General features: G+C 41.5%; 1 protein-coding gene across 1 annotated transcript; it reads right to left on the minus strand.

Annotated features, from left to right (window-relative positions):
• Nucleotides 1-564: 564 nt before the first annotated feature.
• Nucleotides 565-3,422, minus strand: LOC127073480 (uncharacterized). Its single transcript, XM_051014635.1, has 4 exons — nt 3,235-3,422; nt 3,167-3,192; nt 2,616-2,873; nt 565-839 (listed from the first exon to the last, which is right to left on the minus strand). The coding sequence occupies exons 3-4, from the start codon at nt 2,866-2,868 to the stop codon at nt 805-807; spliced, it is 288 nt and encodes a 95-aa protein (XP_050870592.1). The 5' UTR covers nt 2,869-2,873; nt 3,167-3,192; nt 3,235-3,422; the 3' UTR covers nt 565-804.
• Nucleotides 3,423-25,690: the final 22,268 nt, after the last annotated feature.

The raw sequence follows: 25,690 nt of genomic DNA on the forward strand, positions 1-25,690 counted from the left end.
CTCTCCTGCGATATACAAAAATTCGACGAATTGTCAAGCTCGAGTATCATCCACTGTCGATTGACAACGAAAGAAAGATACAGTTCACGATGCTTAAACTGAAGATGGATAATGATTTAAAGATTATGTGAAGTGTATCTTTTACCATTACTCAACAAAGAGTCTGATAGTAGAAGATACGACAATTGCAAAATAAACCAAAGATATTATAAAGATGTTACAACGTCCCAAACCATTTGTTTCTTATTAAATTTAATATTAATTTTATATTAACGAAGAACTCCAAAAAAAAACTCACTGAATATTAAACTAAGGGAGATTAGATAGATGCATTTTCAGATTAACCTTTTATACATACGCAAATGCATCTCCAAACTTTAATTTTAGCCGAAAATACACCTCGAGACACTATGGATAATTGTGACCGTAAACATGTGGCGAACACCCTTAAGGATGGAATATATATATATATATATATATATATATATATATATATATATATATATATATATATATATATATATATATATATAATCACCAAAATGAGCAAGTGGCAAAAAAAAGTTAAATAGGAATCAATTTAAACCGAGGTCATGCTCAAAAAAAAAAATTCTTTCACAAATTTAAACATGTCAATTGATAACTACTAGTCGATCAACAGTCTAAGAAAGAACCCAAATAAACTATTGAATCACACTTATTTGTTAAACTAATAACTATAGATAAATTTGAGTAGAGATCAATATTTGAGTGGAGTGCTGGAGAGGCAGTCATGTGACATTAGATGCACCAAAAATCCAGAGTTTATTTTTCAAACTCCCATATAACCCCACCATCATCTGCAGCACAGAATTAAAAGACCATGAGAATAATCTCAAACTTTATAAACAAATAAGAATAAAAACACTGGTACCAAATAAGAAAAGTTGAAATGCACAATATGAGATAGTCATAAACCTGAATTAAGTTGCTGAAAATGCAATTAACATCAAAATATGTAAATTATGAACACCAATAGAAGACCAATTGAAAACTTAAGTCTAAAGTCGACTAGTAGAAGAAATTGAAAACTTAAGTCTAAAGTAGACTAGTAGAAGAAAATGAGACGCATCTACCCACTAGGACTGTCATGGTTTGGATCAGAGACAACAGTTCCAAAAACCAAACCGAACCATTAATGGTTTATACTTAACTGAACCAAACTTTCATAACAGTTCGGTGAACCGGTTCAGTATTTTTGCTCTGAATTGAACCAAAATTATATTTGAACTGAAGAATGAAGTCAAAAATTGGCGACTGGAGAACTGGTTCAGTATATTTCCATCTGGAGTTTTATGTTGATTCCTGTTTTTACTTTTTAGATCTATTATTTCATTTCTCAAAAAGCTGTTCAAAAAATAATATTCATTGTTGGAGAAACGTTTAAAAAATCATAGTTTCGGTTTGGTTACTTAGGTTCGGTTTCAGTTAGAGAAAAGTTTAAAGTAATATTCTTTGTTGGTACAGTTATTTACAGTTCAGATTTGGTTACTTAGGTTCGGTTTCAGTAAGAGAAACATTTAAAAAATCATAGTTTCAGTTCTTGAATTCAATAGTTTGTTTCGTTTAAAGATGGTTCTGTTCAGTTCGGTTTTCCAGTTCTTTTTAACAGCCCTAACCACCATCCCTTAAAGCTAAAAACATCCAAGGAGAAAAAATTAAAATTAAAGCAGAGCTCTCTGACATCCTAGTATATCCACCAAAGAAATTGGGCGGTGATTCCCATGAGTCAAAAAGCTTCAATTGCAAACCTAAAACCCAGCTCTTAAATGCATGAGTCGAAAAGCTTCAATTGCAAATCTAAAACCCAATCCTTTAATGCATGAGTCAAAAAGCATCAATTGCAAACCTAAAACCCAACCCTTTAATGCATTGAAGCAAGGCCATAACATGTTTTAAATAAATAATATGTATGATTAAGACCATAATATAAGTTAAGTCAATTAAAAGTATGAATTGTGGAACATAATGTAATCCAAAGAGATGTTACAGAAGTGTGAAATAAACTAATCTAATTGACAGAGTAAACAGAACAATAAAACGACAAATTTTGATAAGTTGAATGAAAAGCAGAATAGTCAGATAATAACAAGTTGAGGTGCAAGTCTACAAAAGAAAATAATGCTAATGCATGTATGTCAACACTAATAGACTCCTAGGAAGTAGGAAGTTCAAACATACTATTAATAAGTGTTAAGTTTAAGATTGCTAGGTCTTAATTGAGATGCTAATATTGATAGAAATAAAGTACTCAAACTGAAGATAACTTTTATTGCATATTAATTATCATCACAATTTTGCATACATACTGAAACATTCTGATAGTCTAGAGTTAACGTACTACATAACTAACTAACTATATATTGTCTGTTATGAGTTAAGCTAAAATAGTGATGTGATATGTGAGATATAAAAATATATAGTGATATGTGAGATATAATACTTGTTTGAATGAGAAAAGTGAAGAGAAAGTATATATATGTACTAAAAAGATGTCTAGAACACCAAAATGCTCACAACCTAAACTTCAGTACCTAAATTGAGGAGAAATGAGAAGAAAGTAGAAATAAGAGTACCTTTAACTTTCTTGTCGATCCATGCTTCTACTAGCATACCAGCACCAACTCCACCGGCAATACAGGCACTACAGAACAACATCGCGGATGGTAGTGGCCATTTAGGAAGGAAATAGTATTCTGGTACTAGTCTAATTTTCTTGGGGAGTCGTTTTGCGAGAGTTGGTTGGACATTAGGGTTTTGCTGCATCTCACCGCCAACAGCTTTCCAATCTACACCTTTGAATGGGTCTCTTCCATCCTCACTCCCCATTACACCTTCAAATTGATTCCAATATCATCACTTAAACCGTTTTCCAATTATCACACAACTAAATAACAAAGCATTTCATCAAACACTTTAAAGACATTTTGAAGTGCTTACGATCATATGCATTTCGTGGAATTGATAACAATTATTAAGTTATGAACTGAACGAGGGAAAAGGTTAAAAAAAACTTAAGGTAAATAGCAGAATCAAGAGATTGTCTTCTGAAAGAAGTAGCACCATCTCCGGCGTAATACTCAACGCCCTCTCACAAATCCTTAGAATTCTCCTACAACAAACTCACCTGTCTCTGAAGAGCGGCAGCAGAGTCGAGATGTGATTGAATAAGCTATTGGAAGCAACCGTCTCCGGCGAGATGTGATTGAATAAGCGATTGAAAGCAACCGTCTACGGCTAGAGGTCAAGGATCCGTCAGTTAAAAGACAAGCGGCCGGAAAAGTGGCTCGGACAAACAGCAAAGCTATAGCATGTCCGACAGCACCGAGTTGGAAGAAACCCCAATAGCAATTGTTATTAAAGGGAGAAAAGGAAAAAAAAATTGATGGCTAACATTTAATATTGGTCCCTCCGTTTTTTAAAATTATAAATTAATTTTGTTTATTTAATTTGATATTAACTTTTATATATATATATATATATATATATATATATATATATATATATATATATATATATATATATATATATATATATATATATATATTATGATAGATAAAAACAGGGAAAAGGTGTCACCCGGGAGTGGTTAAGAATACATGAAAAAAAAATTATGTTTAGTATAGAAATGGATGAAACAACTCTAGCATATTTGTACCTTATAGTAATAGTACATCGAACACCAATCCAATCTCAGGACGGATGATAAACTCCTATATCAGTGATACCACAATGTGAGATGCACTAAGGCGGAAAGCAACCTCACCTATAGCATTCATCAACGGATTCTACTTCCATTGCCTTAGTGCTAATTACAAACTAATTATCCTCATCCCACAAGTCAGTTGGCTAGCCCCTTCTTCTTCTGCCTAAGAAAGAGTCCCACAAAGATAAGAGAAAAGGCTGGGATATCGCCCATTCCATTACTTCGACTGAGTTACCTGTCTTTTCACTTCGATGTAGTTGAATCTGTCCTTTGAACATGGATGTAACCTCGAGTCAATGCCCCAATGGGGTTTTGCGTGCCTCTGTAGGAAAGAGATCACCGGAGTATAGCATAAGATCGCCTTTTTTTCTTGTTGTCATGGGGTCGACCTGTAAACAAGGTAAACCCAATGGGAACAAAAAACGGGAGGGTACCACATTGACATTGGGCAGAAGACGATCCAAAAAGTGAAGGTTCACCCTGCTGAAGGCGATCGTCCTTTCTTGTATTGCCCAAAAACTTGATTCTCATTGGAGAAAGACTCTCTCGCGACAAGGTTTTACACATAGGGTCAACTGTTTTCTTTATCTCGCTTGTAGTTAGTCTGTCTAGCGTCTTTCTTTCGGTTGGGGTCCGTCCGGCTACAGGCGTGGTAATCTTAACAAGATGGTTGAACGTCTCCTTATAATCCTGTCCATATTTCATAATGAACCTCTTTGCCACTAAGCGAGCATCGGGCCTACCTTTGTGGGTCTCTAAATTGTATGTGGGTGGGTATCACGAGAATACGAATACTTTGTAACCTTATCTTGGATTTATACATATAGTATTTTTTTTTACAAAAATTGATTATTTATATTTTCAATATATTAAACACATATATTTTTTTTTAAAATTATCATTTTAATCCCTTAAATAATATTCAACTTTTTTTATAAAAAAATTTAATTAATATTTCGGAGACACTAGTTAATATTTCCCTAAAAAAATTAAGCACAATGATTAAATTTCAATTCATGGACTAGATTGATTTGTGTTTCTATAATCTTCTTTTATTATAATTTATATATTTATACTAAAACTTAACTCATTTTATATTTTATGAAAAATAATATTTAAAGCCTCTTAAGAATATTTGTATTCATTTAAGTTCTTTTTTAGAGAATTTTGAACATAAAATAGTTTAATAAATGATTTTTTTTCTATTTTATATTAAATAAATTTGTAGAGTTGTATTGTCAAAATATTAGCAATTAATAAATTATTTTAACCATTTTATATAATTATATATTAATTCGAAAAATATTTACTACTAATTAACTTGATTATTTGATTACATTAATTTGTAATCAAACAATTTTGATTAGCTTAATTAAGTGATTTAATCAAATTTTAATAAATTGATTTTGTTAATTAAAAAATTGATCTCATCATTTCGAAAAAAAACTTTCAATATCATTTTAACAATCATTTTCAAACCACCAATTCGATTTCATTCAAAGATCAAACACTTCAAACCATTTTCATAATTCATTCAAACGTAAATAAAAAAGTTTGATTCAACGCCAAACTTTTTTCATAATCAAATTCAAAATGACTAACTCATAATTTGACCTCTTCACAGTAATGAAATAAAAAGGTTATATGAGTGAAAGGTCCAGTCAAGGCTCTGATTTATTAGGCCCAAGTAGTAATTTCTTGCAAGTCATAAATATTTTTTCTTTCTTCATTGACCTGATCGTCGGAAACTTCTTCGGCCTGAATACCGGAAACTTGGCCTGAACGCCACTTCGGTCTGAATACCGCCTCGGTCTGAACACCGGAAAATTGGCCTGAATGCCATAAGTACATCGACCTGATCGTCGGAAACTTCTTCGGTCTGAATACCGGAAACTTGGCCTGAACGCCACTTCGGTCTGAACACCGCCTCGGTCTGAACACCGGAAAAAGTACTTCAACCTGATCGTTGGAAACTCCTTCGATCTGAGAATCGGAAATTGGGCCTGAACGCCAAATCGGTCTGACTACCGCCTCGGTCTGAACACCGGAAAATTGGTCTATCATTCCCATCTTCGCTCGACAGAAACTTTGATGCAACATCACCTCTCAAACGGTAACCACAGCTTGAGACTAGCAGATGCTTTTAATGATGCATGATTGATTTTTCTGCGTAATGCTCCATAATTATGGAAATGCTACGCGATTATTTATTTTTCTATGCAGCATGCTATGCTATCCTACATGATGAATGCATAAAAAACATCCCCCTCAAGGGACTCTTCTGGGGAGCACGAGACACCCTGCTGAGGAACTCGCCAATACTCCGATTCCACCCTGCTGGGGAATAACACTGCTGCTGCTGGGATAAGGTAACCCTTGCTGGGGAAGAACCTCCTTTGCACCCAATCCGTTCGGGAAACCGCTGGGGATAAGCACCACCAACACTCTGTGGGGATACACCAATCGTGACTTGCTAGGGATATCAATCCTGACTCCGCTTCGGTAAAACCCTCACAGATACCTGCTGACTTCACTGGGGAAATACTCACAGATACTTGCTGGGGAAACATCGATCTATCACCTGCTGGGGAATAACCATCCTGACCCTGCTAGGGAAACGCATACTACTCCGCTGGGGACAACCCATGCAATCCATAGGTAGAATCAACTCAGCTGGGGATGCAAAAATCCGTCCGCTACGGGAACGTGTCCAATCCACTGGTAGGATAAACACCGCTGGAGATATATTTTATTGAAACCCGCTCCACTCGGGGAACTGCTGGAGATATATTTCTTTGAACCCGCTCCACTCGGGGAATAGCAACCTTCTAGCCTGGCTACTGAAGAAACACCGCTTTAAACCTGCCGGGGATAACCATCTTGACTCGGCTGGGGAAGTCACAGACCTCGGATCTGCTAGGGAGTTGGTCCTCTACTTCTGCTTGGGGACCTAGCTGGGGAAATGAGAAAAGTTGGTACAGAACACCCGTCGACTCGTCGAACCACGGTATCCGCCTCCCAATCTTGTATCGGCTTTCCACTTTTGAGAACTCCCAGACTCGTCTGAACCTTTTCTGCTCCATCATCTTGTATTCCCAATCGCTCCGCGCTCGACGAGAAACATATTCCTGGGATTTATACATACTTTTCAATTTTCCGACTTTGAAGAGTCTTCTTGATTAATTCCAAAGGTCGTCGGACGTCTCTCGTCGTCTCTTCATCGTCTTCCAACTTACTCGTCCCTGATCAGACTCTGCGGGGAATTTCTACAGACTTTCCAATCTTCCGATTTTGAAGAGTCTTCTTGATTATCATCAAGGATCGTCGTACGCCTCAACGTCACTTCGTCGTCCCTTCATACATTCATTCCTGAGCGAACCCTCTGGGGATTTGTTTCATCAACAGCTTCCACATCACAACCTGCAAGTGAATGAAGAATATCCAACAATACCTGCAAAACAGATCGTCAGATAAAACCGTGCCCCAGGCATGTCAAGATTTCAACACTTGAGTCACCCAACCTTCCAAATAAGATTTCAAGCTTTCAAACTTATAAACATGCATTGGAAGGAACCTGTATGTTTTAAAATGCAAAATTCTTTATCAAAAATATCTGGATGTTTTTGCAATCAAAGCAGTAATGAAAGACAAAAACAAAATTATTTGACTGAATATGCATTTTATTGATTGGAAAAGCGTGGCTCAAATGAGCAATACAAAAGGAAGCAATTCCTGAAAAGAGGTAATTGCACAAAAGGAAAAATCTATCCTAATGGCAATGAGAAACCCGTAATCTCATCGAGTTCCAACTCAGTTACACCCCATATGTCCTCAGACTCTCCATGCTTTCTGCCTTCTGAACAAGACGATTCTGACTGATCCCTACCGGGCATTATCCATGATGCTTTAACCAGAGCGCAAACGATCATGCCAGACGCAATTGTTCGTTTCAATCCCTCTTTTGCCTGGACCGCCCTTTCGGGTTTTCAGTCCACCGGGATACCCATTTTTGCCCAAGTCGCCTGTTCAGGTTTTCGACTTGCCGGGTGTATATTTTTTCATTTTTATCCCTAATTTTTGCCCGAACCTTTCTTTCTGTTTTTTGGTTCGCCGGGACGCCCATTTTTGCCTGGACTATTTTGTTCTTTTCGTCCAGCGGGTCTCTTTACACGAAGTATTTTTTTAACTGCGTCCGCATTCACAGGGGATGGAAAATCCTCGCCATCCATGGTCGTTAACAACAAGGCTCCACCAGAGAAAACCTTCTTGACCACGAATGGACCTTCATAATTCGGTGTCCATTTGCCCCTTCGATCGTTTTGAGGAGGAAGGATCCTTTTTAGCACCATATCACCCATGTGATACACCCGAGGTCGTACTTTCTCGTCAAAAGCGCGCTTCATCCTTTGCTGGTACAACTGCCCATGACAGATGGCTGCTAGCCTCTTTTCCTCTATCAGGCTTAGCTCTTCGTACCGGGTCCTTACCCATTCAGCCTCTTGCAATTTCACGTCCATCAGGACTCTCAAAGAAGGAATCTGAACCTCAACAGGTAACACGACTTCCATTCCATATACCAATGAGAAAGGAGTTGCCCCAGTAGACACACCGAAGATCAATACCCAGGATACCAGTTTCCTACTCAATCACACCGTCGTTGGTGTATTCAAACGTTATCCGGGCAACAAAATCTTATTCTCCTTAACCTCCCCATCAGACATCAGAATCCGTTCGGATTTGGGGTCAGGCCCTTCCTCCGGGATCGGTCACTCTCAATCTTTCGATTGGAGCACCTCGAGATGTCCTCATCAGGGCATTCAAACTTCATTGGTTGATAACCCACCATGGGTTGCGGAGCGATGTAATCAGACAATACACCCCTTGATTGCTTTCTGAGAGTATCACAAATCAGTCAACATTCCTTTACTTTCCTCGCAGCCCGTCCGGTCAATGCTGGATTCTCAAACCCATACTTGATCGGATCCATCTTGAAATCCACAAAGTGGTATGAATCAGCATATACTGTCTCAGTCGGCGAGCAGCCTATGCCAAAGTACATTAAGTTTCTCGAACTGTGAATGTATTGTTTCACAGTCGGTGAACTTTTTGCTAAGGTAAATTGCATGCTCTTTTCGACGAGACTCGTCATGCTGACCCAACACACCTCGTAGACCCCTCGAAAGCTGTCAAGTACAGATTTGACAATTGCTTCTCCCACAGGAAATATCAGAATCAGAGGTTCCCGCAACTCATTCTTTCTTTTCTTTCAATGCCCCTTGGCAATCATTATCCACCTGACCGTTTGATTTTTTTTTCAACATCTTGAATATAGGTTCGCACGTGGCTATTAGATGAGATGTGAACCATGACAGGTAGTCCAATCTACCTAGGAAACCACGAACCTCTTTTTCTGTTTTTCCTCGGTTCAGGCATTTTTTTTTAATTTTATTTTTATTTTTTTGCAGGATCAACCTCGATTCCTCTCTTACAATGAACCCCAATCATCTTACCGGACCGCACTCTGACAGTGCACTTATCTGAATTCAACCTCAGTTTGAATTGTCTCAAACCGGTCAACCGACTTGCCCCGGTCAGCCAGATGCCCCACTTCCGCATGGGACTTTGCTATCATGTCATCAACATAGCAATTGATTCCACGACGAATCATATCATGAAACAAAGTCACCATGGCTCTCTGATAAGTAGCACCGGCGTTTCGCTTTTCTGGAGTACAGTCTCCTTTCCTTGGTAGCTTGTACACAATGACACCGGTATCCGACCCCGGCATATCCTGACATGACCAGGTGAAGGCATCCACCTGCTCTTTCAACACGACTACCATCCTGCTCTCGATTCGCCTCTGAAGCGGCCCCAATTTTCACTTTCCGACCTCAGCGTGCTTGGAATAACAACCTCAATCCGCTCTGCATGCGGCCGAATCACCTTCTCCTCTGGTTTTAACATCCTGGTTAATTCCAGCAGATCACAATCTTCTTCGCCTTCTTCGTCAGCCTGATTGCTCGGATTATCGCAGTCATATGAGGGGTAACCAAATTGTTATCAACGAGATCCGGAGAACTATTTTTGAAGTTGGGACGAGACAAATCAAAAAGGAAAAAATGAAAACAAACATTGCCATTTTTATTTGTTTTTAAAACTGCAAAAATAAATGAAAAACAGGGAACACCGCTTTTTGACTGAAAAACATCCATTTATTAATGATGCAGAAATGCAAATTTAAACATGATGTGGCCCTTACAATTGACCATTACGTGTCGGGCAACACGTAAGGCTTTCATGCATATAAACTGAAAACAAGAAATTATTACTCTTCAGGATGAGTGACAGTGCTGATCTTTTTAAGCCTTCCAGTTCCCTGCCACGCACGATTTTATCCAGGACTCAAGTTCACAGTCACTGTCAGTCTCTTCCCCCACCGTATAGGCGTGATTTGAATCTTCAGCAATTGCATTCACCATCACCTGACCATGCGCCGGCATGGGATTAGCATTAACATCTGACAATAGTGAAAAATGGAGGGCCTTGGACTCCACCAGGTCTTGGACAGTATGCTTAAAGGCTCTACAACCCTCAATGTTATGCCCAGGCGCACCAGAATGAAATTCACACCTGGCGTTCTCATTATAGTTAGGTGGCCTCTGATCTGATCTCACTGGAGCTAACATCCTTGGTTGAACCATCCCAAGATCCATCAACTTTTTAAACAGAGCAGCATATGGCATGGGTGGCTTGTCAAAATGACGATCAACCCCTTTTCCTTTCACTTGGCTCCCAGCTCCCTGTATCTTCTGTGGGGTTGTCTGAGGTTGCTGTCGGACTGACTGTTTACCAGCAGGGAGGGTTACCGCCACAGTGTGCTGGTAGTAACGACCCCTACCGTGTCCTCTCTGGGCGTACACAGCACTCGATTCACCCTCATCCTTATGCTGGTCATTACCAAAGGATTTCTTCGGTCCAGATGACGAAGCGTTTCCTTGCATGTTCCCCATCTTCAGCCAGTCTTCAATCCTCCCCACCTTTTCGGCAATTACTTTCTGCCCCAAGGCGAACTCTTTCATGACATTGATCAGCTCTCCCATCTTCTCTTTCAGCTCGAGAATGTCGGTGTTGGACGGATTCATCATTCCTGTGCCAATCAAACAGGTTAGAAACTAACACCTGCAAAATAGAAAACAAGTTATCATGCATGAATGCAATGTCCATCCACATGAGGAACACTTTGTCTCTTGATCCTGGCTTCATTGAGACAAATAGTAATCCGGCCGCAATATTCTGATATTCAGCATTTACTTCCCTCATACAGATCAGAGATATATGATTTAGCATGAATACCCCAACCATGTGTGTGCTTGTGTGAGTGCATACGGTAAGGCAAATAAAGCTTGAAGATCAACCACTGAATGAAAAATACCATCACATAGCCAAAAGTGCATAATAAGTGCCATAGTCATACATCAACCCAGATAAAAATCAAATACAATCCTCCGGAATCAGGAAAGAAATACAAGCAAGTAGATTCCGTCAACAAGCCTGACGGTAATCCACACAAATGACAAAGCTAGCCTGATGAGGGTCCCACAGAAGGCCCTGTATCATCAACCATCTTCGCGAACTCTGCGGCGAACCTGAGTTCGGTGTTTTCCTGCTGCAATCTCCCCACTTCCTTCTGATGAATCTTCATCTGCCTGAAGTAGTGATCTCTCTCAGCCATGTAGTGATCCCTCTCAGCCCTGATCTTTGCTTTCTCCGCTTCCCACTCTGCAGCCAGAACTTTGGCTCTAGTATCCCTCTGATCTCTGACAAGGAGTTGCCTCCTCTTCTCATCTTCAATCACCTTTGATGCTCTGAACAGCTTCTCCTTTGTGATGTCATGCTCCCTGTTGGATGACGTCAAGGCTTGGCTTATCTTCCCATAGTAGGCCGTGTCCATCTCAAAGCGCTTGGCTTCCAAGGCGTGTCGCTTGTCTTGATCTTCCATCTTTATCTTGATCTCCTGGTTGGCTGTCTGAAACCGAGCAACAGTCATCTCCAATTCCACTTTCTCTGCAAGCAACTGATCTCTGGCCCTCTTCATCTCGAGGAATTCTTCCATGCTGACAGAAGAACTTGGACCCTCAATCATAGGACACACAGGATCACCCCCCGGAAATGGTAGAAATGTAGACTCAATCCTCTTCCGAAGCCAATCATCGAATAAAGGAAAATACCGGCTGTTGACTTTGCCAAACGGAACCTTGCCCTTTCTCTGGATGTTGCGCCATGCCCCAGACACCTGTACCAGCTTGGCCTGATCGCCCTCAGCTGAGAAGTAAAAGGACTCCTGAATCTCCCGCTCAAGAGGAGGAACCTCCACAGCAAACCCCATCTGTCTCCTAAGAAGCATTGGGTTGTAGTTGATGCAACCCTGAACTCCTATGAGAGGCACATTAGGGAATCCCCCGCAGCTATATATGAAATCCTGTCCAGCCAAGCCATTATGAGTCCAAGCAATGTCATCAGCCCGCAGACCCATCAACCTGAAGGACCACTTGACACTGGGATCAATCTGAACAAAGGCACCTCGGGAAGGCAAATATCCTATAAACCATTTGAAGAGCAACTGAGAGCAGCACCTGATCAGACCACCACGTCTCTTCTCATTCCTGTTATGCACTGAGTAGTAGACATCTCCAATCAGTGTAGGAACAGGGTTTCTCTGCATGAACAGTCTGATAGCATTATGGTCTACAAAATTCTTCTGATTGGGGAACAGAACAATCCCATAAATGCTCACAGCAATCAATGCGCACACCGTCTTCCAGTTACCCATAGTAGCATGTTCCTTGGCTTTAGCCTCCAAGAAACTCAAATGAAAACCGGGTGACTTTCCTTTTTCCTTCAATCCTTCCTTGACCGTTTCCGGACTCAAATAAAGAGCACAGGAAATCCCAAGGACATCTGGCTCTCTCTCAATAGCACAGAAAGGAATCTGATCTCGGATCTGCATACCCAGAATGCTAGCATAGTCTTCCATCAGAGGTCCCAACAGATAATCCGGGAATACAAAACATCTCAGACCCGGGTCATAGAACTGGAGAAGAGTATGAATGGCACTTCTGTCGCTGTCAGTGAGTCTGAAAACCATCTTCAGGATACTACCGTATGCCTCTCTGAACATCCCCACATGGTCGGGTGTAATCAATGCTATCATCTCCTTCAGCACACCAATCTCTGGATTGAAGAAACTGTAGGCAACGTTGTCTTTCAGACCGGTCCTCATATCTGAACAGAAAGTCTCTCAACCAGGATCTCGATCAAAAGTGTCCCTGCATATGGGTAAACATGTGTTAGATGCAATTAATGCAAAATGCAATGATGCTGATGAATGAATGCAATGCGTTGCCATCCTCCAAGCCATCTGATCATCCGCACTGAATCTGATCTCTGGACCGATCATGACCATCTGAAGAATGTACCATCACAAATCTGACCCACGGGTTTCGAAATAAACGGAAGATAGATACATCATCATCATCACTGGTCTCTGAGCGGACACACCATCACCATCTGAATCGGCCCGGGGAATCCTGAAATAAACGGATCCCCACTGATAAATATCACGGACCGGGGAATCCTGAAATAAACGGATCCCCACTGATAAATATCACGGACAGCACTCCGGCGTCTCAGAAATAAACGGCCATAAATCCGACTTATAAATAGGACCCACGGAACAAAAAGTCACAATCTGAGTCACCATCTGAACATGCATCTGTAAGAATCACCCTCCCCTCACAGGTAAATTCTAAACAGGTTATCCTAAGGCGGATAATAGTCTCGACAATCGGGCGGAGATACTCAATGGGTTTGCCCTTTCGGGTGTGCCATTGTAGCTCTCCTGAGATCGTCTAAACCAAAGATCCGGGAAATGATCGGTCACCAGAGTCAATAGTTCAGATGAAGTAACTCAACCAAAGTGAAATATTCCACAATGGAAAGCACTATCAAATGAACCTCGTCCGGCTTGTGGTATGTCACGTTACAACATCATGCTGATTTAGCAAATGAGGAACGTGAGACCCACACTAATCCTAGGTGTATACTCGGGCCTGGGTTTTAGCCCCACTCAGAACACCCATCCCAAAACAGAGGAACCACCTGCACAGAGGATAGCAACATGATAGTATGATGCATGCAGATATTAATGCAAATATATACACAGGTTAGAATAATAAATGCAATAAATAACACAACACAAGCAACCCAAACCAATCCTAAAACACTAGGAAGGACTCGCTTAGGGACGATGGACCAGCACAGGTCTACATCCGATATCCCCAGCAGAGTCGCCAGCTGTCGCATCCTGCGAAAAATCAACCGGCGAAGCTCAAAAACAAAAACACACACAGAGCCGCCACTGCGCGTTATTTATCCCAAAAGCGGGAAAGGAAACGCTCAGAGAAACCTGGAAAGACATGGTCTCGCGACCAAAGAGAAAGGGTAAGGGAGTCGGTTACGCAAGGGGAAGGTATTAGCACCCCTCACGTCCGTCGTACTCGACGGGATCCACGTCCTAGAATAAAGAATAGGTTGCTAAAACATCACACACACAGGGAACGCAGGTGGGGTTAGGAGAAGGGAGCTCGATAGGACATCGCGTCCTATGCCTACATATCTTGTCTGGAACAAGAATCAGAGCCACTGTAGTTCGGCTTACGCACGCCAAACAACACAAAACATACAAACAAGCAAGGGTGGCAAACATGGAGCCCGACAACCACTGGATGGAATTACGTCGGCATCCGAACCAAAACACGCACAAAATGGCAAACATGGAGCCCGACAGCCAATTACTGGACTTACGTCGGCATCCGAACCAAAACACAATCAGATAACAAACAAACACACGCAAAAAAAGAAAAAGGTTGCCCGGAGTGGTCTCGCACGACCACCTGCCTACATACCTCGTCTGGAACGAGGATCAGGGCGATGTAGTTCCCCTGAAAGGGACTGAATTACTAGCCAGAAACCAGGGAGACACAACACTAGGGAGACTACGACTCGAGCCTAGATGTTGTCATGCAAAGTCACCCTAAGTTCAGGTTTCTATCCTACTTGCATAAGCAAGCCCATCCTAACCAGGAAAGAAGCAAGCACACAAGCAAACAACATACAAGCATACATCAAATGAGAACAAGCATCTCAAACAGGCATGTCAATCAGATATCCACAGAGCACCCACTATAGCCAAACAAGGGGGCTCAATCAACAGGTTTGACTGCCTCAGCAAGTCGTCTGTACGGGCTGGGTTTGCTCTTAACCTTGCCATTACGAGGCTAAGGTGAAGCAGATGAAAGGATGAAGTGAGGATCAGACCTCACAGCTCTTATCCCTGACCAGGGAGAGCTTCTGACAAATGAGCATGGGTCCAGAATGGGGGAACCCTTCTATACTCAGAGACTCTGACACAATGTGCACTGCACAAGATCTTGGGCTTGTGATCTCAATGCTACAACCATGTAATGGGAGCAAGGAGAAGACTCAACTGAATAGTGGGGGGTAGACTGCATACCCCTACCTTCCACCAATTGCCTTATTTAAAGGACTTTCACCTGCTTGGCACGAAAAATAAACAACCACAATCATTGCCTCTTAAGGAGGACTTCAGACATTTGCCCGGCCCGGTAACAGCCGGGTCTCCAGACTACATGAAGTCAAGAGGACCTACCTCAAGCGGTTTACACAACCGAGCAGCGGCTACCAAGCAAGTTCTTAAAAGAACTAGAGCGACTAAAGGTACCTGTACAAAAGCTAACCAGTTAATAACTCAGACAACCAATCAGAAAACAACAAGTTAATCAGTCAAACTATGTAAGCCAAGGCACACAAAGGCAAGCTATGAGCTCAAGCCCAAGCTTCACAACCTACAAAACAATGTTATGTTAGTGTACAAACATCAAACAACATCATTTCAATCAACTTGGATCATTCTCCATGAGCCTTATGCTATTCATCCTGAAAAATCAAGCAAATATTAGCAACTAGACCACTAGGCCAAGCCTAGGGTCCAAAAGCAAGAAAAATTCCTAAACAACAAGGTATCTCTAACCAAAGTCAAATTAATGCAAATAGAAAACCAACACAATTAGTCCCATGTCCATATCATTCATTATATTCATTCCATGCACAAAACAATCCAACTTATGCCAAATGGAACACAAAACATCCAAACAGAACTATTGCATCCAATTCCATATCAAAACAAATCTAAAAATTCTCAAATAATTTACACCTAAACAGAACCTAATCAAGGGCTAGCATGTCAAATTTTAGCCTAATTGGACCAAGGTAACTATGTCAATGAAAATCAACAAAAACAGACACAATTTCATGCTCCAATTCACACTATCAACACATGCATTTACTTCAAAAATTCACAAGTCAATGAAAACAGTAAAGAAATGAGTGAGACCAAAACAGGGATGTCACATCATGTGTCTATTACAAGCATATCAAATTTCATGATCATTCAATACCATATGAGCATTTCACATCAAATATTCAAACATGTGTCACATGAACTTGCATAATTGGCTAACAGAGATGAAAAATAGCAATCAATTTGAAAATGCTACATAAAATTCCACAAAAGTTCACATAACCTCTTAACATGTTAATCAACCATCATGCAAAATTTCACATTAATCCAACAAGTATAGGTCACTCAAATAAATCCAGCAAGTTGGCATAATGAGGTGTGACACAAATTGTCACACCTAAGTTCCAAAATTCATAACTCAATGATCAGGTATCAAAAATTCATGAAATTTACATATAAATGAACATCAGCCAGTCAACAATCATCACAAAAATTGTCAAGAATTTATTTTACATTATGTGCATTTTATGAACAAAATGGTAGAATGTATCAAATTTGAACACATGTGAAACAAACCTAAGTCAATCCAAAAATATACCATGCACAACTTTGACCAATAGGTCAAACAAATTCTACACTCAACAACAAAGTCAACACAAAAATTTCCACATTTTTCTGAATTTCCTGTGATTTTTTATGATTTTTTTAATGTGTTAATGATTTTTTATGAATTAATTAAATTAATTGAAATTTGACAATGGCATTTCTGTAAATAATGATGGCGGGAGCGGGAAACAGCTAATTCAAAAATTTGAATGGAAAAACGGATCAAGCAAGCTCTTATCATCGTCTTCACTCAAAACATTTCCAGAACACTCAAAAAAATCGATGAACATGAAATCTTAACCAAAACGAGCAAATGAGCATCCGTTAGAACCGTATGAACATGTACAATCCAAATATGAACTTATTTTAACCTAACAATTGCTATATCATGCGAATCGATCATGTTAGGGTTTGGACACAAAAATTCAAATCCAGATTTCATGCACTACAGTTCGTCATTCTCAAAACTAACTATATCACAATGACCTACGTTTCATGCTCTTCAAAACACACATAAGCATCGAGCAAATCTTGAGATTCGAATTTTGACACACCTGTTATGGCAGTGTGATTCTAGCTGTTCTTGAGCCTCAATTCCACAAAACAGATGAACTAGGATGATGAGGAAGATGTTTGATGCATTCAAATCCGCTTGCCTTTGCTTCTAATGCTCCAAATCCGAATTCACCATTGATGATGCTTCTTGGAACAGTCGAGAATCAGTATTCCTTGCACTCCAATTTCCACAAACAGCCAATGATGATGATGAAAGGAGTTGGATGCAAAAAGAATTTCGAGAATTGGTTGAGATTTGATGAAGTTTGATGAAGTTTTGTGTTTATGGTGTTCTTGAGATTTTGAGAGAATTTGGAAAGTTTCAGATCTGAATTTGATGAAAATGATTTTTTCTGTTATGATTTGGAAGTGATTAGGAATATATATGATACCTTAATCCAAGCTTAATCATGTTAATTAACCATTTGGAATGTGTAAGTGAAATGTTAATTTTCAAGTGAGGGCAAAAATGGAATTTCATAATGCCAGCTCATTGCCACCTCTTTGACAGCTCACACACTCTCTAAATGACATGTGTGAGCTGTTGCAACTTGTCCCACTCTCATTGGATGTGTAATTTTGAAATTCACCATGTGGTAGCTTAATGTCCAATTTTGCACTTTCATTTTTCAAGCCAAATTCCAAACCACAAGCCTTTGCCATGAAATGATGATTCCAACAAATTTCAAATACCATTTGTGAGGTGTAGCAAAAATCCCCACTCAAAAATTCCAATTATTTCACAAGTTGGACAATTTTGCCCTTGGTCCATTTTAACTGTCCAGTTGAAAATTGACTTTTTGCATTGACCACTTTTGGAAAAATCCAATTATGCACCATGAAAGTACATGTCAAATGGAGTTTGTGCATATAAAGAACTTGCAATTTGGACAAACCATGTGGAAATTATGGCCTCCTGATTATGGGTCATTTTTGAAATTCACTGAGCCCTAATTTTCCAACCATACATGGGATTTTCAAGTTCTTGGACTTTTTGGAAAGGTGAGAACAAGATCTACAACTTTCATGTTGAACAAATTTTCATTTGAAGCTTCCTTGGACACGTGGTCTTGAGGTCAAAAACTTTCCATTTTTGGAAACTTCAATTACAAGTCACTTTCTATTTTTGGCAGTTTTTGTCCTGACTTGATTTTCTTCATTCTTAAGCTTTGAGATGTCAAATAACACTTGTTCCAACATGAATGAGATGTGTCTAACTCACTTCCACCTCCAAATCCATCAGATCATGTACAGTTGACCACAGTTGACTTTTCATCTGATAGATGAATTTGGCAATGCATAGATCCAATTAATCTCCAATCTTCAACTGAAATGGCTCAAGGGTGACACCCTAGTCTCAATAAGCACAATATAATCATAGAATGAGCCCCATAACCATCATAAATCCCATCTCCTGATTATGCCCTGATTGGCCCAATGCAACTGATTAGGGTTGACCAGTGGTCAAAACCCTAATCTCCAGGAATCTTCTTCAATCTTCTGATGACATCCAACCATGATGATGATGATGTATCATTGCAATCAAGATGAAGACCAACATCCATTGAGAATCACAAAACCCTAATGCACAACCCAATCCTCAGATGGCCAATGATCAGTCAATAAACCCTAGGCTTGCACTTTGACTTTCTCATCTTCCAACAAAGACTTGGGAAGATCGCTTGCACAATGTAACCACATGATATGCAATATGCAATGCCTAATGACCTAAAATGATATGCTATATGTTAATGCTAGTCCCAAGAGAGGAGGGCAAATTTTGAGGTGTTACAGCTGCGCCTATTCAATCCACTGTGAACCTGTCGATACGAAATAGCCTCGGCTTTCGGATGATCAGGATGAAGAGTGATTGAATACCAAGAAACAGACGAACAATTTGCACTCTGATGGGATAATAATTAACAACGCCTGTCAGCATCGGCGAAGAAACAATCTCGAAAGACGTCGACCTGGATACCAAAATAAATGGTAACTCAGGGATAACCATGGCCTGATCACCACACATCCACTCGGGATTATTATTCTCTTCTTTTTTTCATTTTTCTTGGCCTGAACACCACTTCGGTCTGGATATCGGAAAATTGGCCTGAATGGCATAAGTACATCGACCTGATCGTCGGAAACTTCTTCGGCCTGAATACCGGAAACTTGGCCTGAACGCCACTTCGGTCTGAATACCGCCTCGGTCTGAACACCGGAAAATTGGCCTGAATGCCATAAGTACATTGACCTGATCGTCGGAAACTTCTTCGGCCTGAATACCGGAAACTTGGCCTGAACGCCACTTCGGTCTGAATACCGCCTCGGTCTGAACACCGGAAAATTGGCCTGAATGCCATAAGTACATCGACCTGATCGTCGGAAACTTCTTCGGTCTGAATACCGGAAACTTGGCCTGAACGCCACTTCGGTCTGAATACCGCCTCGGTCTGAACACCGGAAAATTGGCCTGAATGCCATAAGTACATCGACCTGATCGTCGGAAACTTCTTCGGTCTGAATACCGGAAACCTGGCCTGAACGCCACTTCGGTCTGAATACCGCCTCGGTCTGAACACCGGAAAATTGGCCTGAATGCCATAAGTACATCGACCTGATCGTCGGAAACTTCTTCGGCCTGAATACCGGAAACTTGGCCTGAACGCCACTTCGGTCTGAATACCGCCTCGGTCTGAACACCGGAAAATTGGCCTGAATGCCATAAGTACATCGACCTGATCGTCGGAAACTTCTTCGGTCTGAATACCGGAAACTTGGCCTGAACGCCACTTCGGTCTGAACACCGCCTCGGTCTGAACACCGGAAAAAGTACTTCAACCTGATCGTTGGAAACTCCTTCGATCTGAGAATCGGAAATTGGGCCTGAACGCCAAATCGGTCTGACTACCGCCTCGGTCTGAACACCGGAAAATTGGTCTATCATTCCCATCTTCGCTCGACAGAAACTTTGATGCAACATCACCTCTCAAACGGTAACCACAGCTTGAGACTAGCAGATGCTTTTAATGATGCATGATTGATTTTTCTGCGTAATGCTCCATAATTATGGAAATGCTACGCGATTATTTATTTTTCTATGCAGCATGCTATGCTATCCTACATGATGAATGCATAAAAAACATCCCCCTCAAGGGACTCTTCTGGGGAGCACGAGACACCCTGCTGAGGAACTCGCCAATACTCCGATTCCACCCTGCTGGGGAATAACACTGCTGCTGCTGGGATAAGGTAACCCTTGCTGGGGAAGAACCTCCTTTGCACCCAATCCGTTCGGGAAACCGCTGGGGATAAGCACCACCAACACTCTGTGGGGATACACCAATCGTGACTTGCTAGGGATATCAATCCTGACTCCGCTTCGGTAAAACCCTCACAGATACCTGCTGACTTCACTGGGGAAATACTCACAGATACTTGCTGGGGAAACATCGATCTATCACCTGCTGGGGAATAACCATCCTGACCCTGCTAGGGAAACGCATACTACTCCGCTGGGGACAACCCATGCAATCCATAGGTAGAATCAACTCAGCTGGGGATGCAAAAATCCGTCCGCTACGGGAACGTGTCCAATCCACTGGTAGGATAAACACCGCTGGAGATATATTTTATTGAAACCCGCTCCACTCGGGGAACTGCTAGAGATATATTTCTTTGAACCCGCTCCACTCGGGGAATAGCAACCTTCTAGCCTGGCTACTGAAGAAACACCGCTTTAAACCTGCCGGGGATAACCATCTTGACTCGGCTGGGGAAGTCACAGACCTCGGATCTGCTAGGGAGTTGGTCCTCTACTTCTGCTTGGGGACCTAGCTGGGGAAATGAGAAAAGTTGGTACAGAACACCCGTCGACTCGTCGAACCACGGTATCCGCCTCCCAATCTTGTATCGGCTTTCCACTTTTGAGAACTCCCAGACTCGTCTGAACCTTTTCTGCTCCATCATCTTGTATTCCCAATCGCTCCGCGCTCGACGAGAAACATATTCCTGGGATTTATACATACTTTTCAATTTTCCGACTTTGAAGAGTCTTCTTGATTAATTCCAAAGGTCGTCGGACGTCTCTCGTCGTCTCTTCATCGTCTTCCAACTTACTCGTCCCTGATCAGACTCTGCGGGGAATTTCTACAGACTTTCCAATCTTCCGATTTTGAAGAGTCTTCTTGATTATCATCAAGGATCGTCGTACGCCTCAACGTCACTTCGTCGTCCCTTCATACATTCATTCCTGAGCGAACCCTCTGGGGATTTGTTTCATCAACAGCTTCCACATCACAACCTGCAAGTGAATGAAGAATATCCAACAATACCTGCAAAACAGATCGTCAGATAAAACCGTGCCCCAGGCATGTCAAGATTTCAACACTTGAGTCACCCAACCTTCCAAATAAGATTTCAAGCTTTCAAACTTATAAACATGCATTGGAAGGAACCTGTATGTTTTAAAATGCAAAATTCTTTATCAAAAATATCTGGATGTTTTTGCAATCAAAGCAGTAATGAAAGACAAAAACAAAATTATTTGACTGAATATGCATTTTATTGATTGGAAAAGCGTGGCTCAAATGAGCAATACAAAAGGAAGCAATTCCTGAAAAGAGGTAATTGCACAAAAGGAAAAATCTATCCTAATGGCAATGAGAAACCCGTAATCTCATCGAGTTCCAACTCAGTTACACCCCATATGTCCTCAGACTCTCCATGCTTTCTGCCTTCTGAACAAGACGATTCTGACTGATCCCTACCGGGCATTATCCATGATGCTTTAACCAGAGCGCAAACGATCATGCCAGACGCAATTGTTCGTTTCAATCCCTCTTTTGCCTGGACCGCCCTTTCGGGTTTTCAGTCCACCGGGATACCCATTTTTGCCCAAGTCGCCTGTTCAGGTTTTCGACTTGCCGGGTGTATATTTTTTCATTTTTATCCCTAATTTTTGCCCGAACCTTTCTTTCTGTTTTTTGGTTCGCCGGGACGCCCATTTTTGCCTGGACTATTTTGTTCTTTTCGTCCAGCGGGTCTCTTTACACGAAGTATTTTTTTAACTGCGTCCGCATTCACAGGGGATGGAAAATCCTCGCCATCCATGGTCGTCAACAACAAGGCTCCACCAGAGAAAACCTTCTTGACCACGAATGGACCTTCATAATTCGGTGTCCATTTGCCCCTTCGATCGTTTTGAGGAGGAAGGATCCTTTTTAGCACCATATCACCCATGTGATACACCCGAGGTCGTACTTTCTCGTCAAAAGCGCGCTTCATCCTTTGCTGGTACAACTGCCCATGACAGATGGCTGCTAGCCTCTTTTCCTCTATCAGGCTTAGCTCTTCGTACCGGGTCCTTACCCATTCAGCCTCTTGCAATTTCACGTCCATCAGGACTCTCAAAGAAGGAATCTGAACCTCAACAGGTAACACGGCTTCCATTCCATATACCAATGAGAAAGGAGTTGCCCCAGTAGACACACCGAAGATCAATACCCAGGATACCAGTTTCCTACTCAATCACACCGTCGTTGGTGTATTCAAACGTTATCCGGGCAACAAAATCTTATTCTCCTTAACCTCCCCATCAGACATCAGAATCCGTTCGGATTTGGGGTCAGGCCCTTCCTCCGGGATCGGTCACTCTCAATCTTTCGATTGGAGCACCTCGAGATGTCCTCATCAGGGCATTCAAACTTCATTGGTTGATAACCCACCATGGGTTGCGGAGCGATGTAATCAGACAATACACCCCTTGATTGCTTTCTGAGAGTATCACAAATCAGTCAACATTCCTTTACTTTCCTCGCAGCCCGTCCGGTCAATGCTGGATTCTCAAACCCATACTTGATCGGATCCATCTTGAAATCCACAAAGTGGTATGAATCAGCATATACTGTCTCAGTCGGCGAGCAGCCTATGCCAAAGTACATTAAGTTTCTCGAACTGTGAATGTATTGTTTCACAGTCGGTGAACTTTTTGCTAAGGTAAATTGCATGCTCTTTTCGACGAGACTCGTCATGCTGACCCAACACACCTCGTAGACCCCTCGAAAGCTGTCAAGTACAGATTTGACAATTGCTTCTCCCACAGGAAATATCAGAATCAGAGGTTCCCGCAACTCATTCTTTCTTTTCTTTCAATGCCCCTTGGCAATCATTATCCACCTGACCGTTTGATTTTTTTTTCAACATCTTGAATATAGGTTCGCACGTGGCTATTAGATGAGATGTGAACCATGACAGGTAGTCCAATCTACCTAGGAAACCACGAACCTCTTTTTCTGTTTTTCCTCGGTTCAGGCATTTTTTTTTAATTTTTTTTTTATTTTTTTGCAGGATCAACCTCGATTCCTCTCTTACAATGAACCCCAATCATCTTACCGGACCGCACTCTGACAATGCACTTATCTGAATTCAACCTCAGTTTGAATTGTCTCAAACCGGTCAACCGACTTGCCCCGGTCAGCCAGATGCCCCACTTCCGCATGGGACTTTGCTATCATGTCATCAACATAGCAATTGATTCCACGACGAATCATATCATGAAACAAAGTCACCATGGCTCTCTGATAAGTAGCACCGGCGTTTCGCTTTTCTGGAGTACAGTCTCCTTTCCTTGGTAGCTTGTACACAATGACACCGGTATCCGACCCCGGCATATCCTGACATGACCAGGTGAAGGCATCCACCTGCTCTTTCAACACGACTACCATCCTGCTCTCGATTCGCCTCTGAAGCGGCCCCAATTTTCACTTTCCGACCTCAGCGTGCTTGGAATAACAACCTCAATCCGCTCTGCATGCGGCCGAATCACCTTCTCCTCTGGTTTTAACATCCTGGTTAATTCCAGCAGATCACAATCTTCTTCGCCTTCTTCGTCAGCCTGATTGCTCGGATTATCGCAGTCATATGAGGGGTAACCAAATTGTTATCAACGAGATCCGGAGAACTATTTTTGAAGTTGGGACGAGACAAATCAAAAAGGAAAAAATGAAAACAAACATTGCCATTTTTATTTGTTTTTAAAACTGCAAAAATAAATGAAAAACAGGGAACACCGCTTTTTGACTGAAAAACATCCATTTATTAATGATGCAGAAATGCAAATTTAAACATGATGTGGCCCTTACAATTGACCATTACGTGTCGGGCAACACGTAAGGCTTTCATGCATATAAACTGAAAACAAGAAATTATTACTCTTCAGGATGAGTGACAGTGCTGATCTTTTTAAGCCTTCCAGTTCCCTGCCACGCACGATTTTATCCAGGACTCAAGTTCACAGTCACTGTCAGTCTCTTCCCCCACCGTATAGGCGTGATCTGAATCTTCAGCAATTGCATTCACCATCACCTGACCATGCGCCGACATGGGATTAGCATTAACATCTGACAATAGTGAAAAATGGAGGGCCTTGGACTCCACCAGGTCTTGGACAATATGCTTAAAGGCTCTACAACCCTCAATGTTATGCCCAGGCGCACCAGAATGAAATTCACACCTGGCGTTCTCATTATAGTTAGGTGGCCTCTGATCTGATCTCACTGGAGCTAACATCCTTGGCTGAACCATCCCAAGATCCATCAACTTTTTAAACAGAGCAGCATATGGCATGGGTGGCTTGTCAAAATGACGATCAACCCCTTTTCCTTTCACTTGGCTCCCAGCTCCCTGTATCTTCTGTGGGGTTGTCTGAGGTTGCTGTCGGACTGACTGTTTACCAGCAGGGAGGGTTACCGCCACAGTGTGCTGGTAGTAACGACCCCTACCGTGTCCTCTCTGGGCGTACACAGCACTCGATTCACCCTCATCCTTATGCTGGTCATTACCAAAGGATTTCTTCGGTCCAGATGACGAAGCGTTTCCTTGCATGTTCCCCATCTTCAGCCAGTCTTCAATCCTCCCCACCTTTTCGGCAATTACTTTCTGCCCCAAGGCGAACTCTTTCATGACATTGATCAGCTCTCCCATCTTCTCTTTCAGCTCGAGAATGTCGGTGTTGGACGGATTCATCATTCCTGTGCCAATCAAACAGGTTAGAAACTAACACCTGCAAAATAGAAAACAAGTTATCATGCATGAATGCAATGTCCATCCACATGAGGAACACTTTGTCTCTTGATCCTGGCTTCATTGAGACAAATAGTAATCCGGCCGCAATATTCTGATATTCAGCATTTACTTCCCTCATACAGATCAGAGATATATGATTTAGCATGAATACCCCAACCATGTGTGTGCTTGTGTGAGTGCATACGGTAAGGCAAATAAAGCTTGAAGATCAACCACTGAATGAAAAATACCATCACATAGCCAAAAGTGCATAATAAGTGCCATAGTCATACATCAACCCAGATAAAAATCAAATACAATCCTCCGGAATCAGGAAAGAAATA

This window comes from Lathyrus oleraceus, chromosome 4, assembly GCF_024323335.1.
Source record: "Lathyrus oleraceus cultivar Zhongwan6 chromosome 4, CAAS_Psat_ZW6_1.0, whole genome shotgun sequence".
In the NCBI taxonomy this organism is placed as follows: Eukaryota; Viridiplantae; Streptophyta; class Magnoliopsida; order Fabales; family Fabaceae; genus Lathyrus; species Lathyrus oleraceus.

Bases quoted from the DNA above. Each gene is read 5' to 3' on its own strand.
- LOC127073480 (XM_051014635.1), bottom strand. From the start codon at position 2,868: ATGGGGAGTGAGGATGGAAGAGACCCATTCAAAGGTGTAGATTGGAAA. The intron at 840-2,615 runs GTACTCTTATTT...TCTGTGCTGCAG, and splicing joins GATCGACAAGAAAGTTAAAG to ATGATGGTGGGGTTATATGG.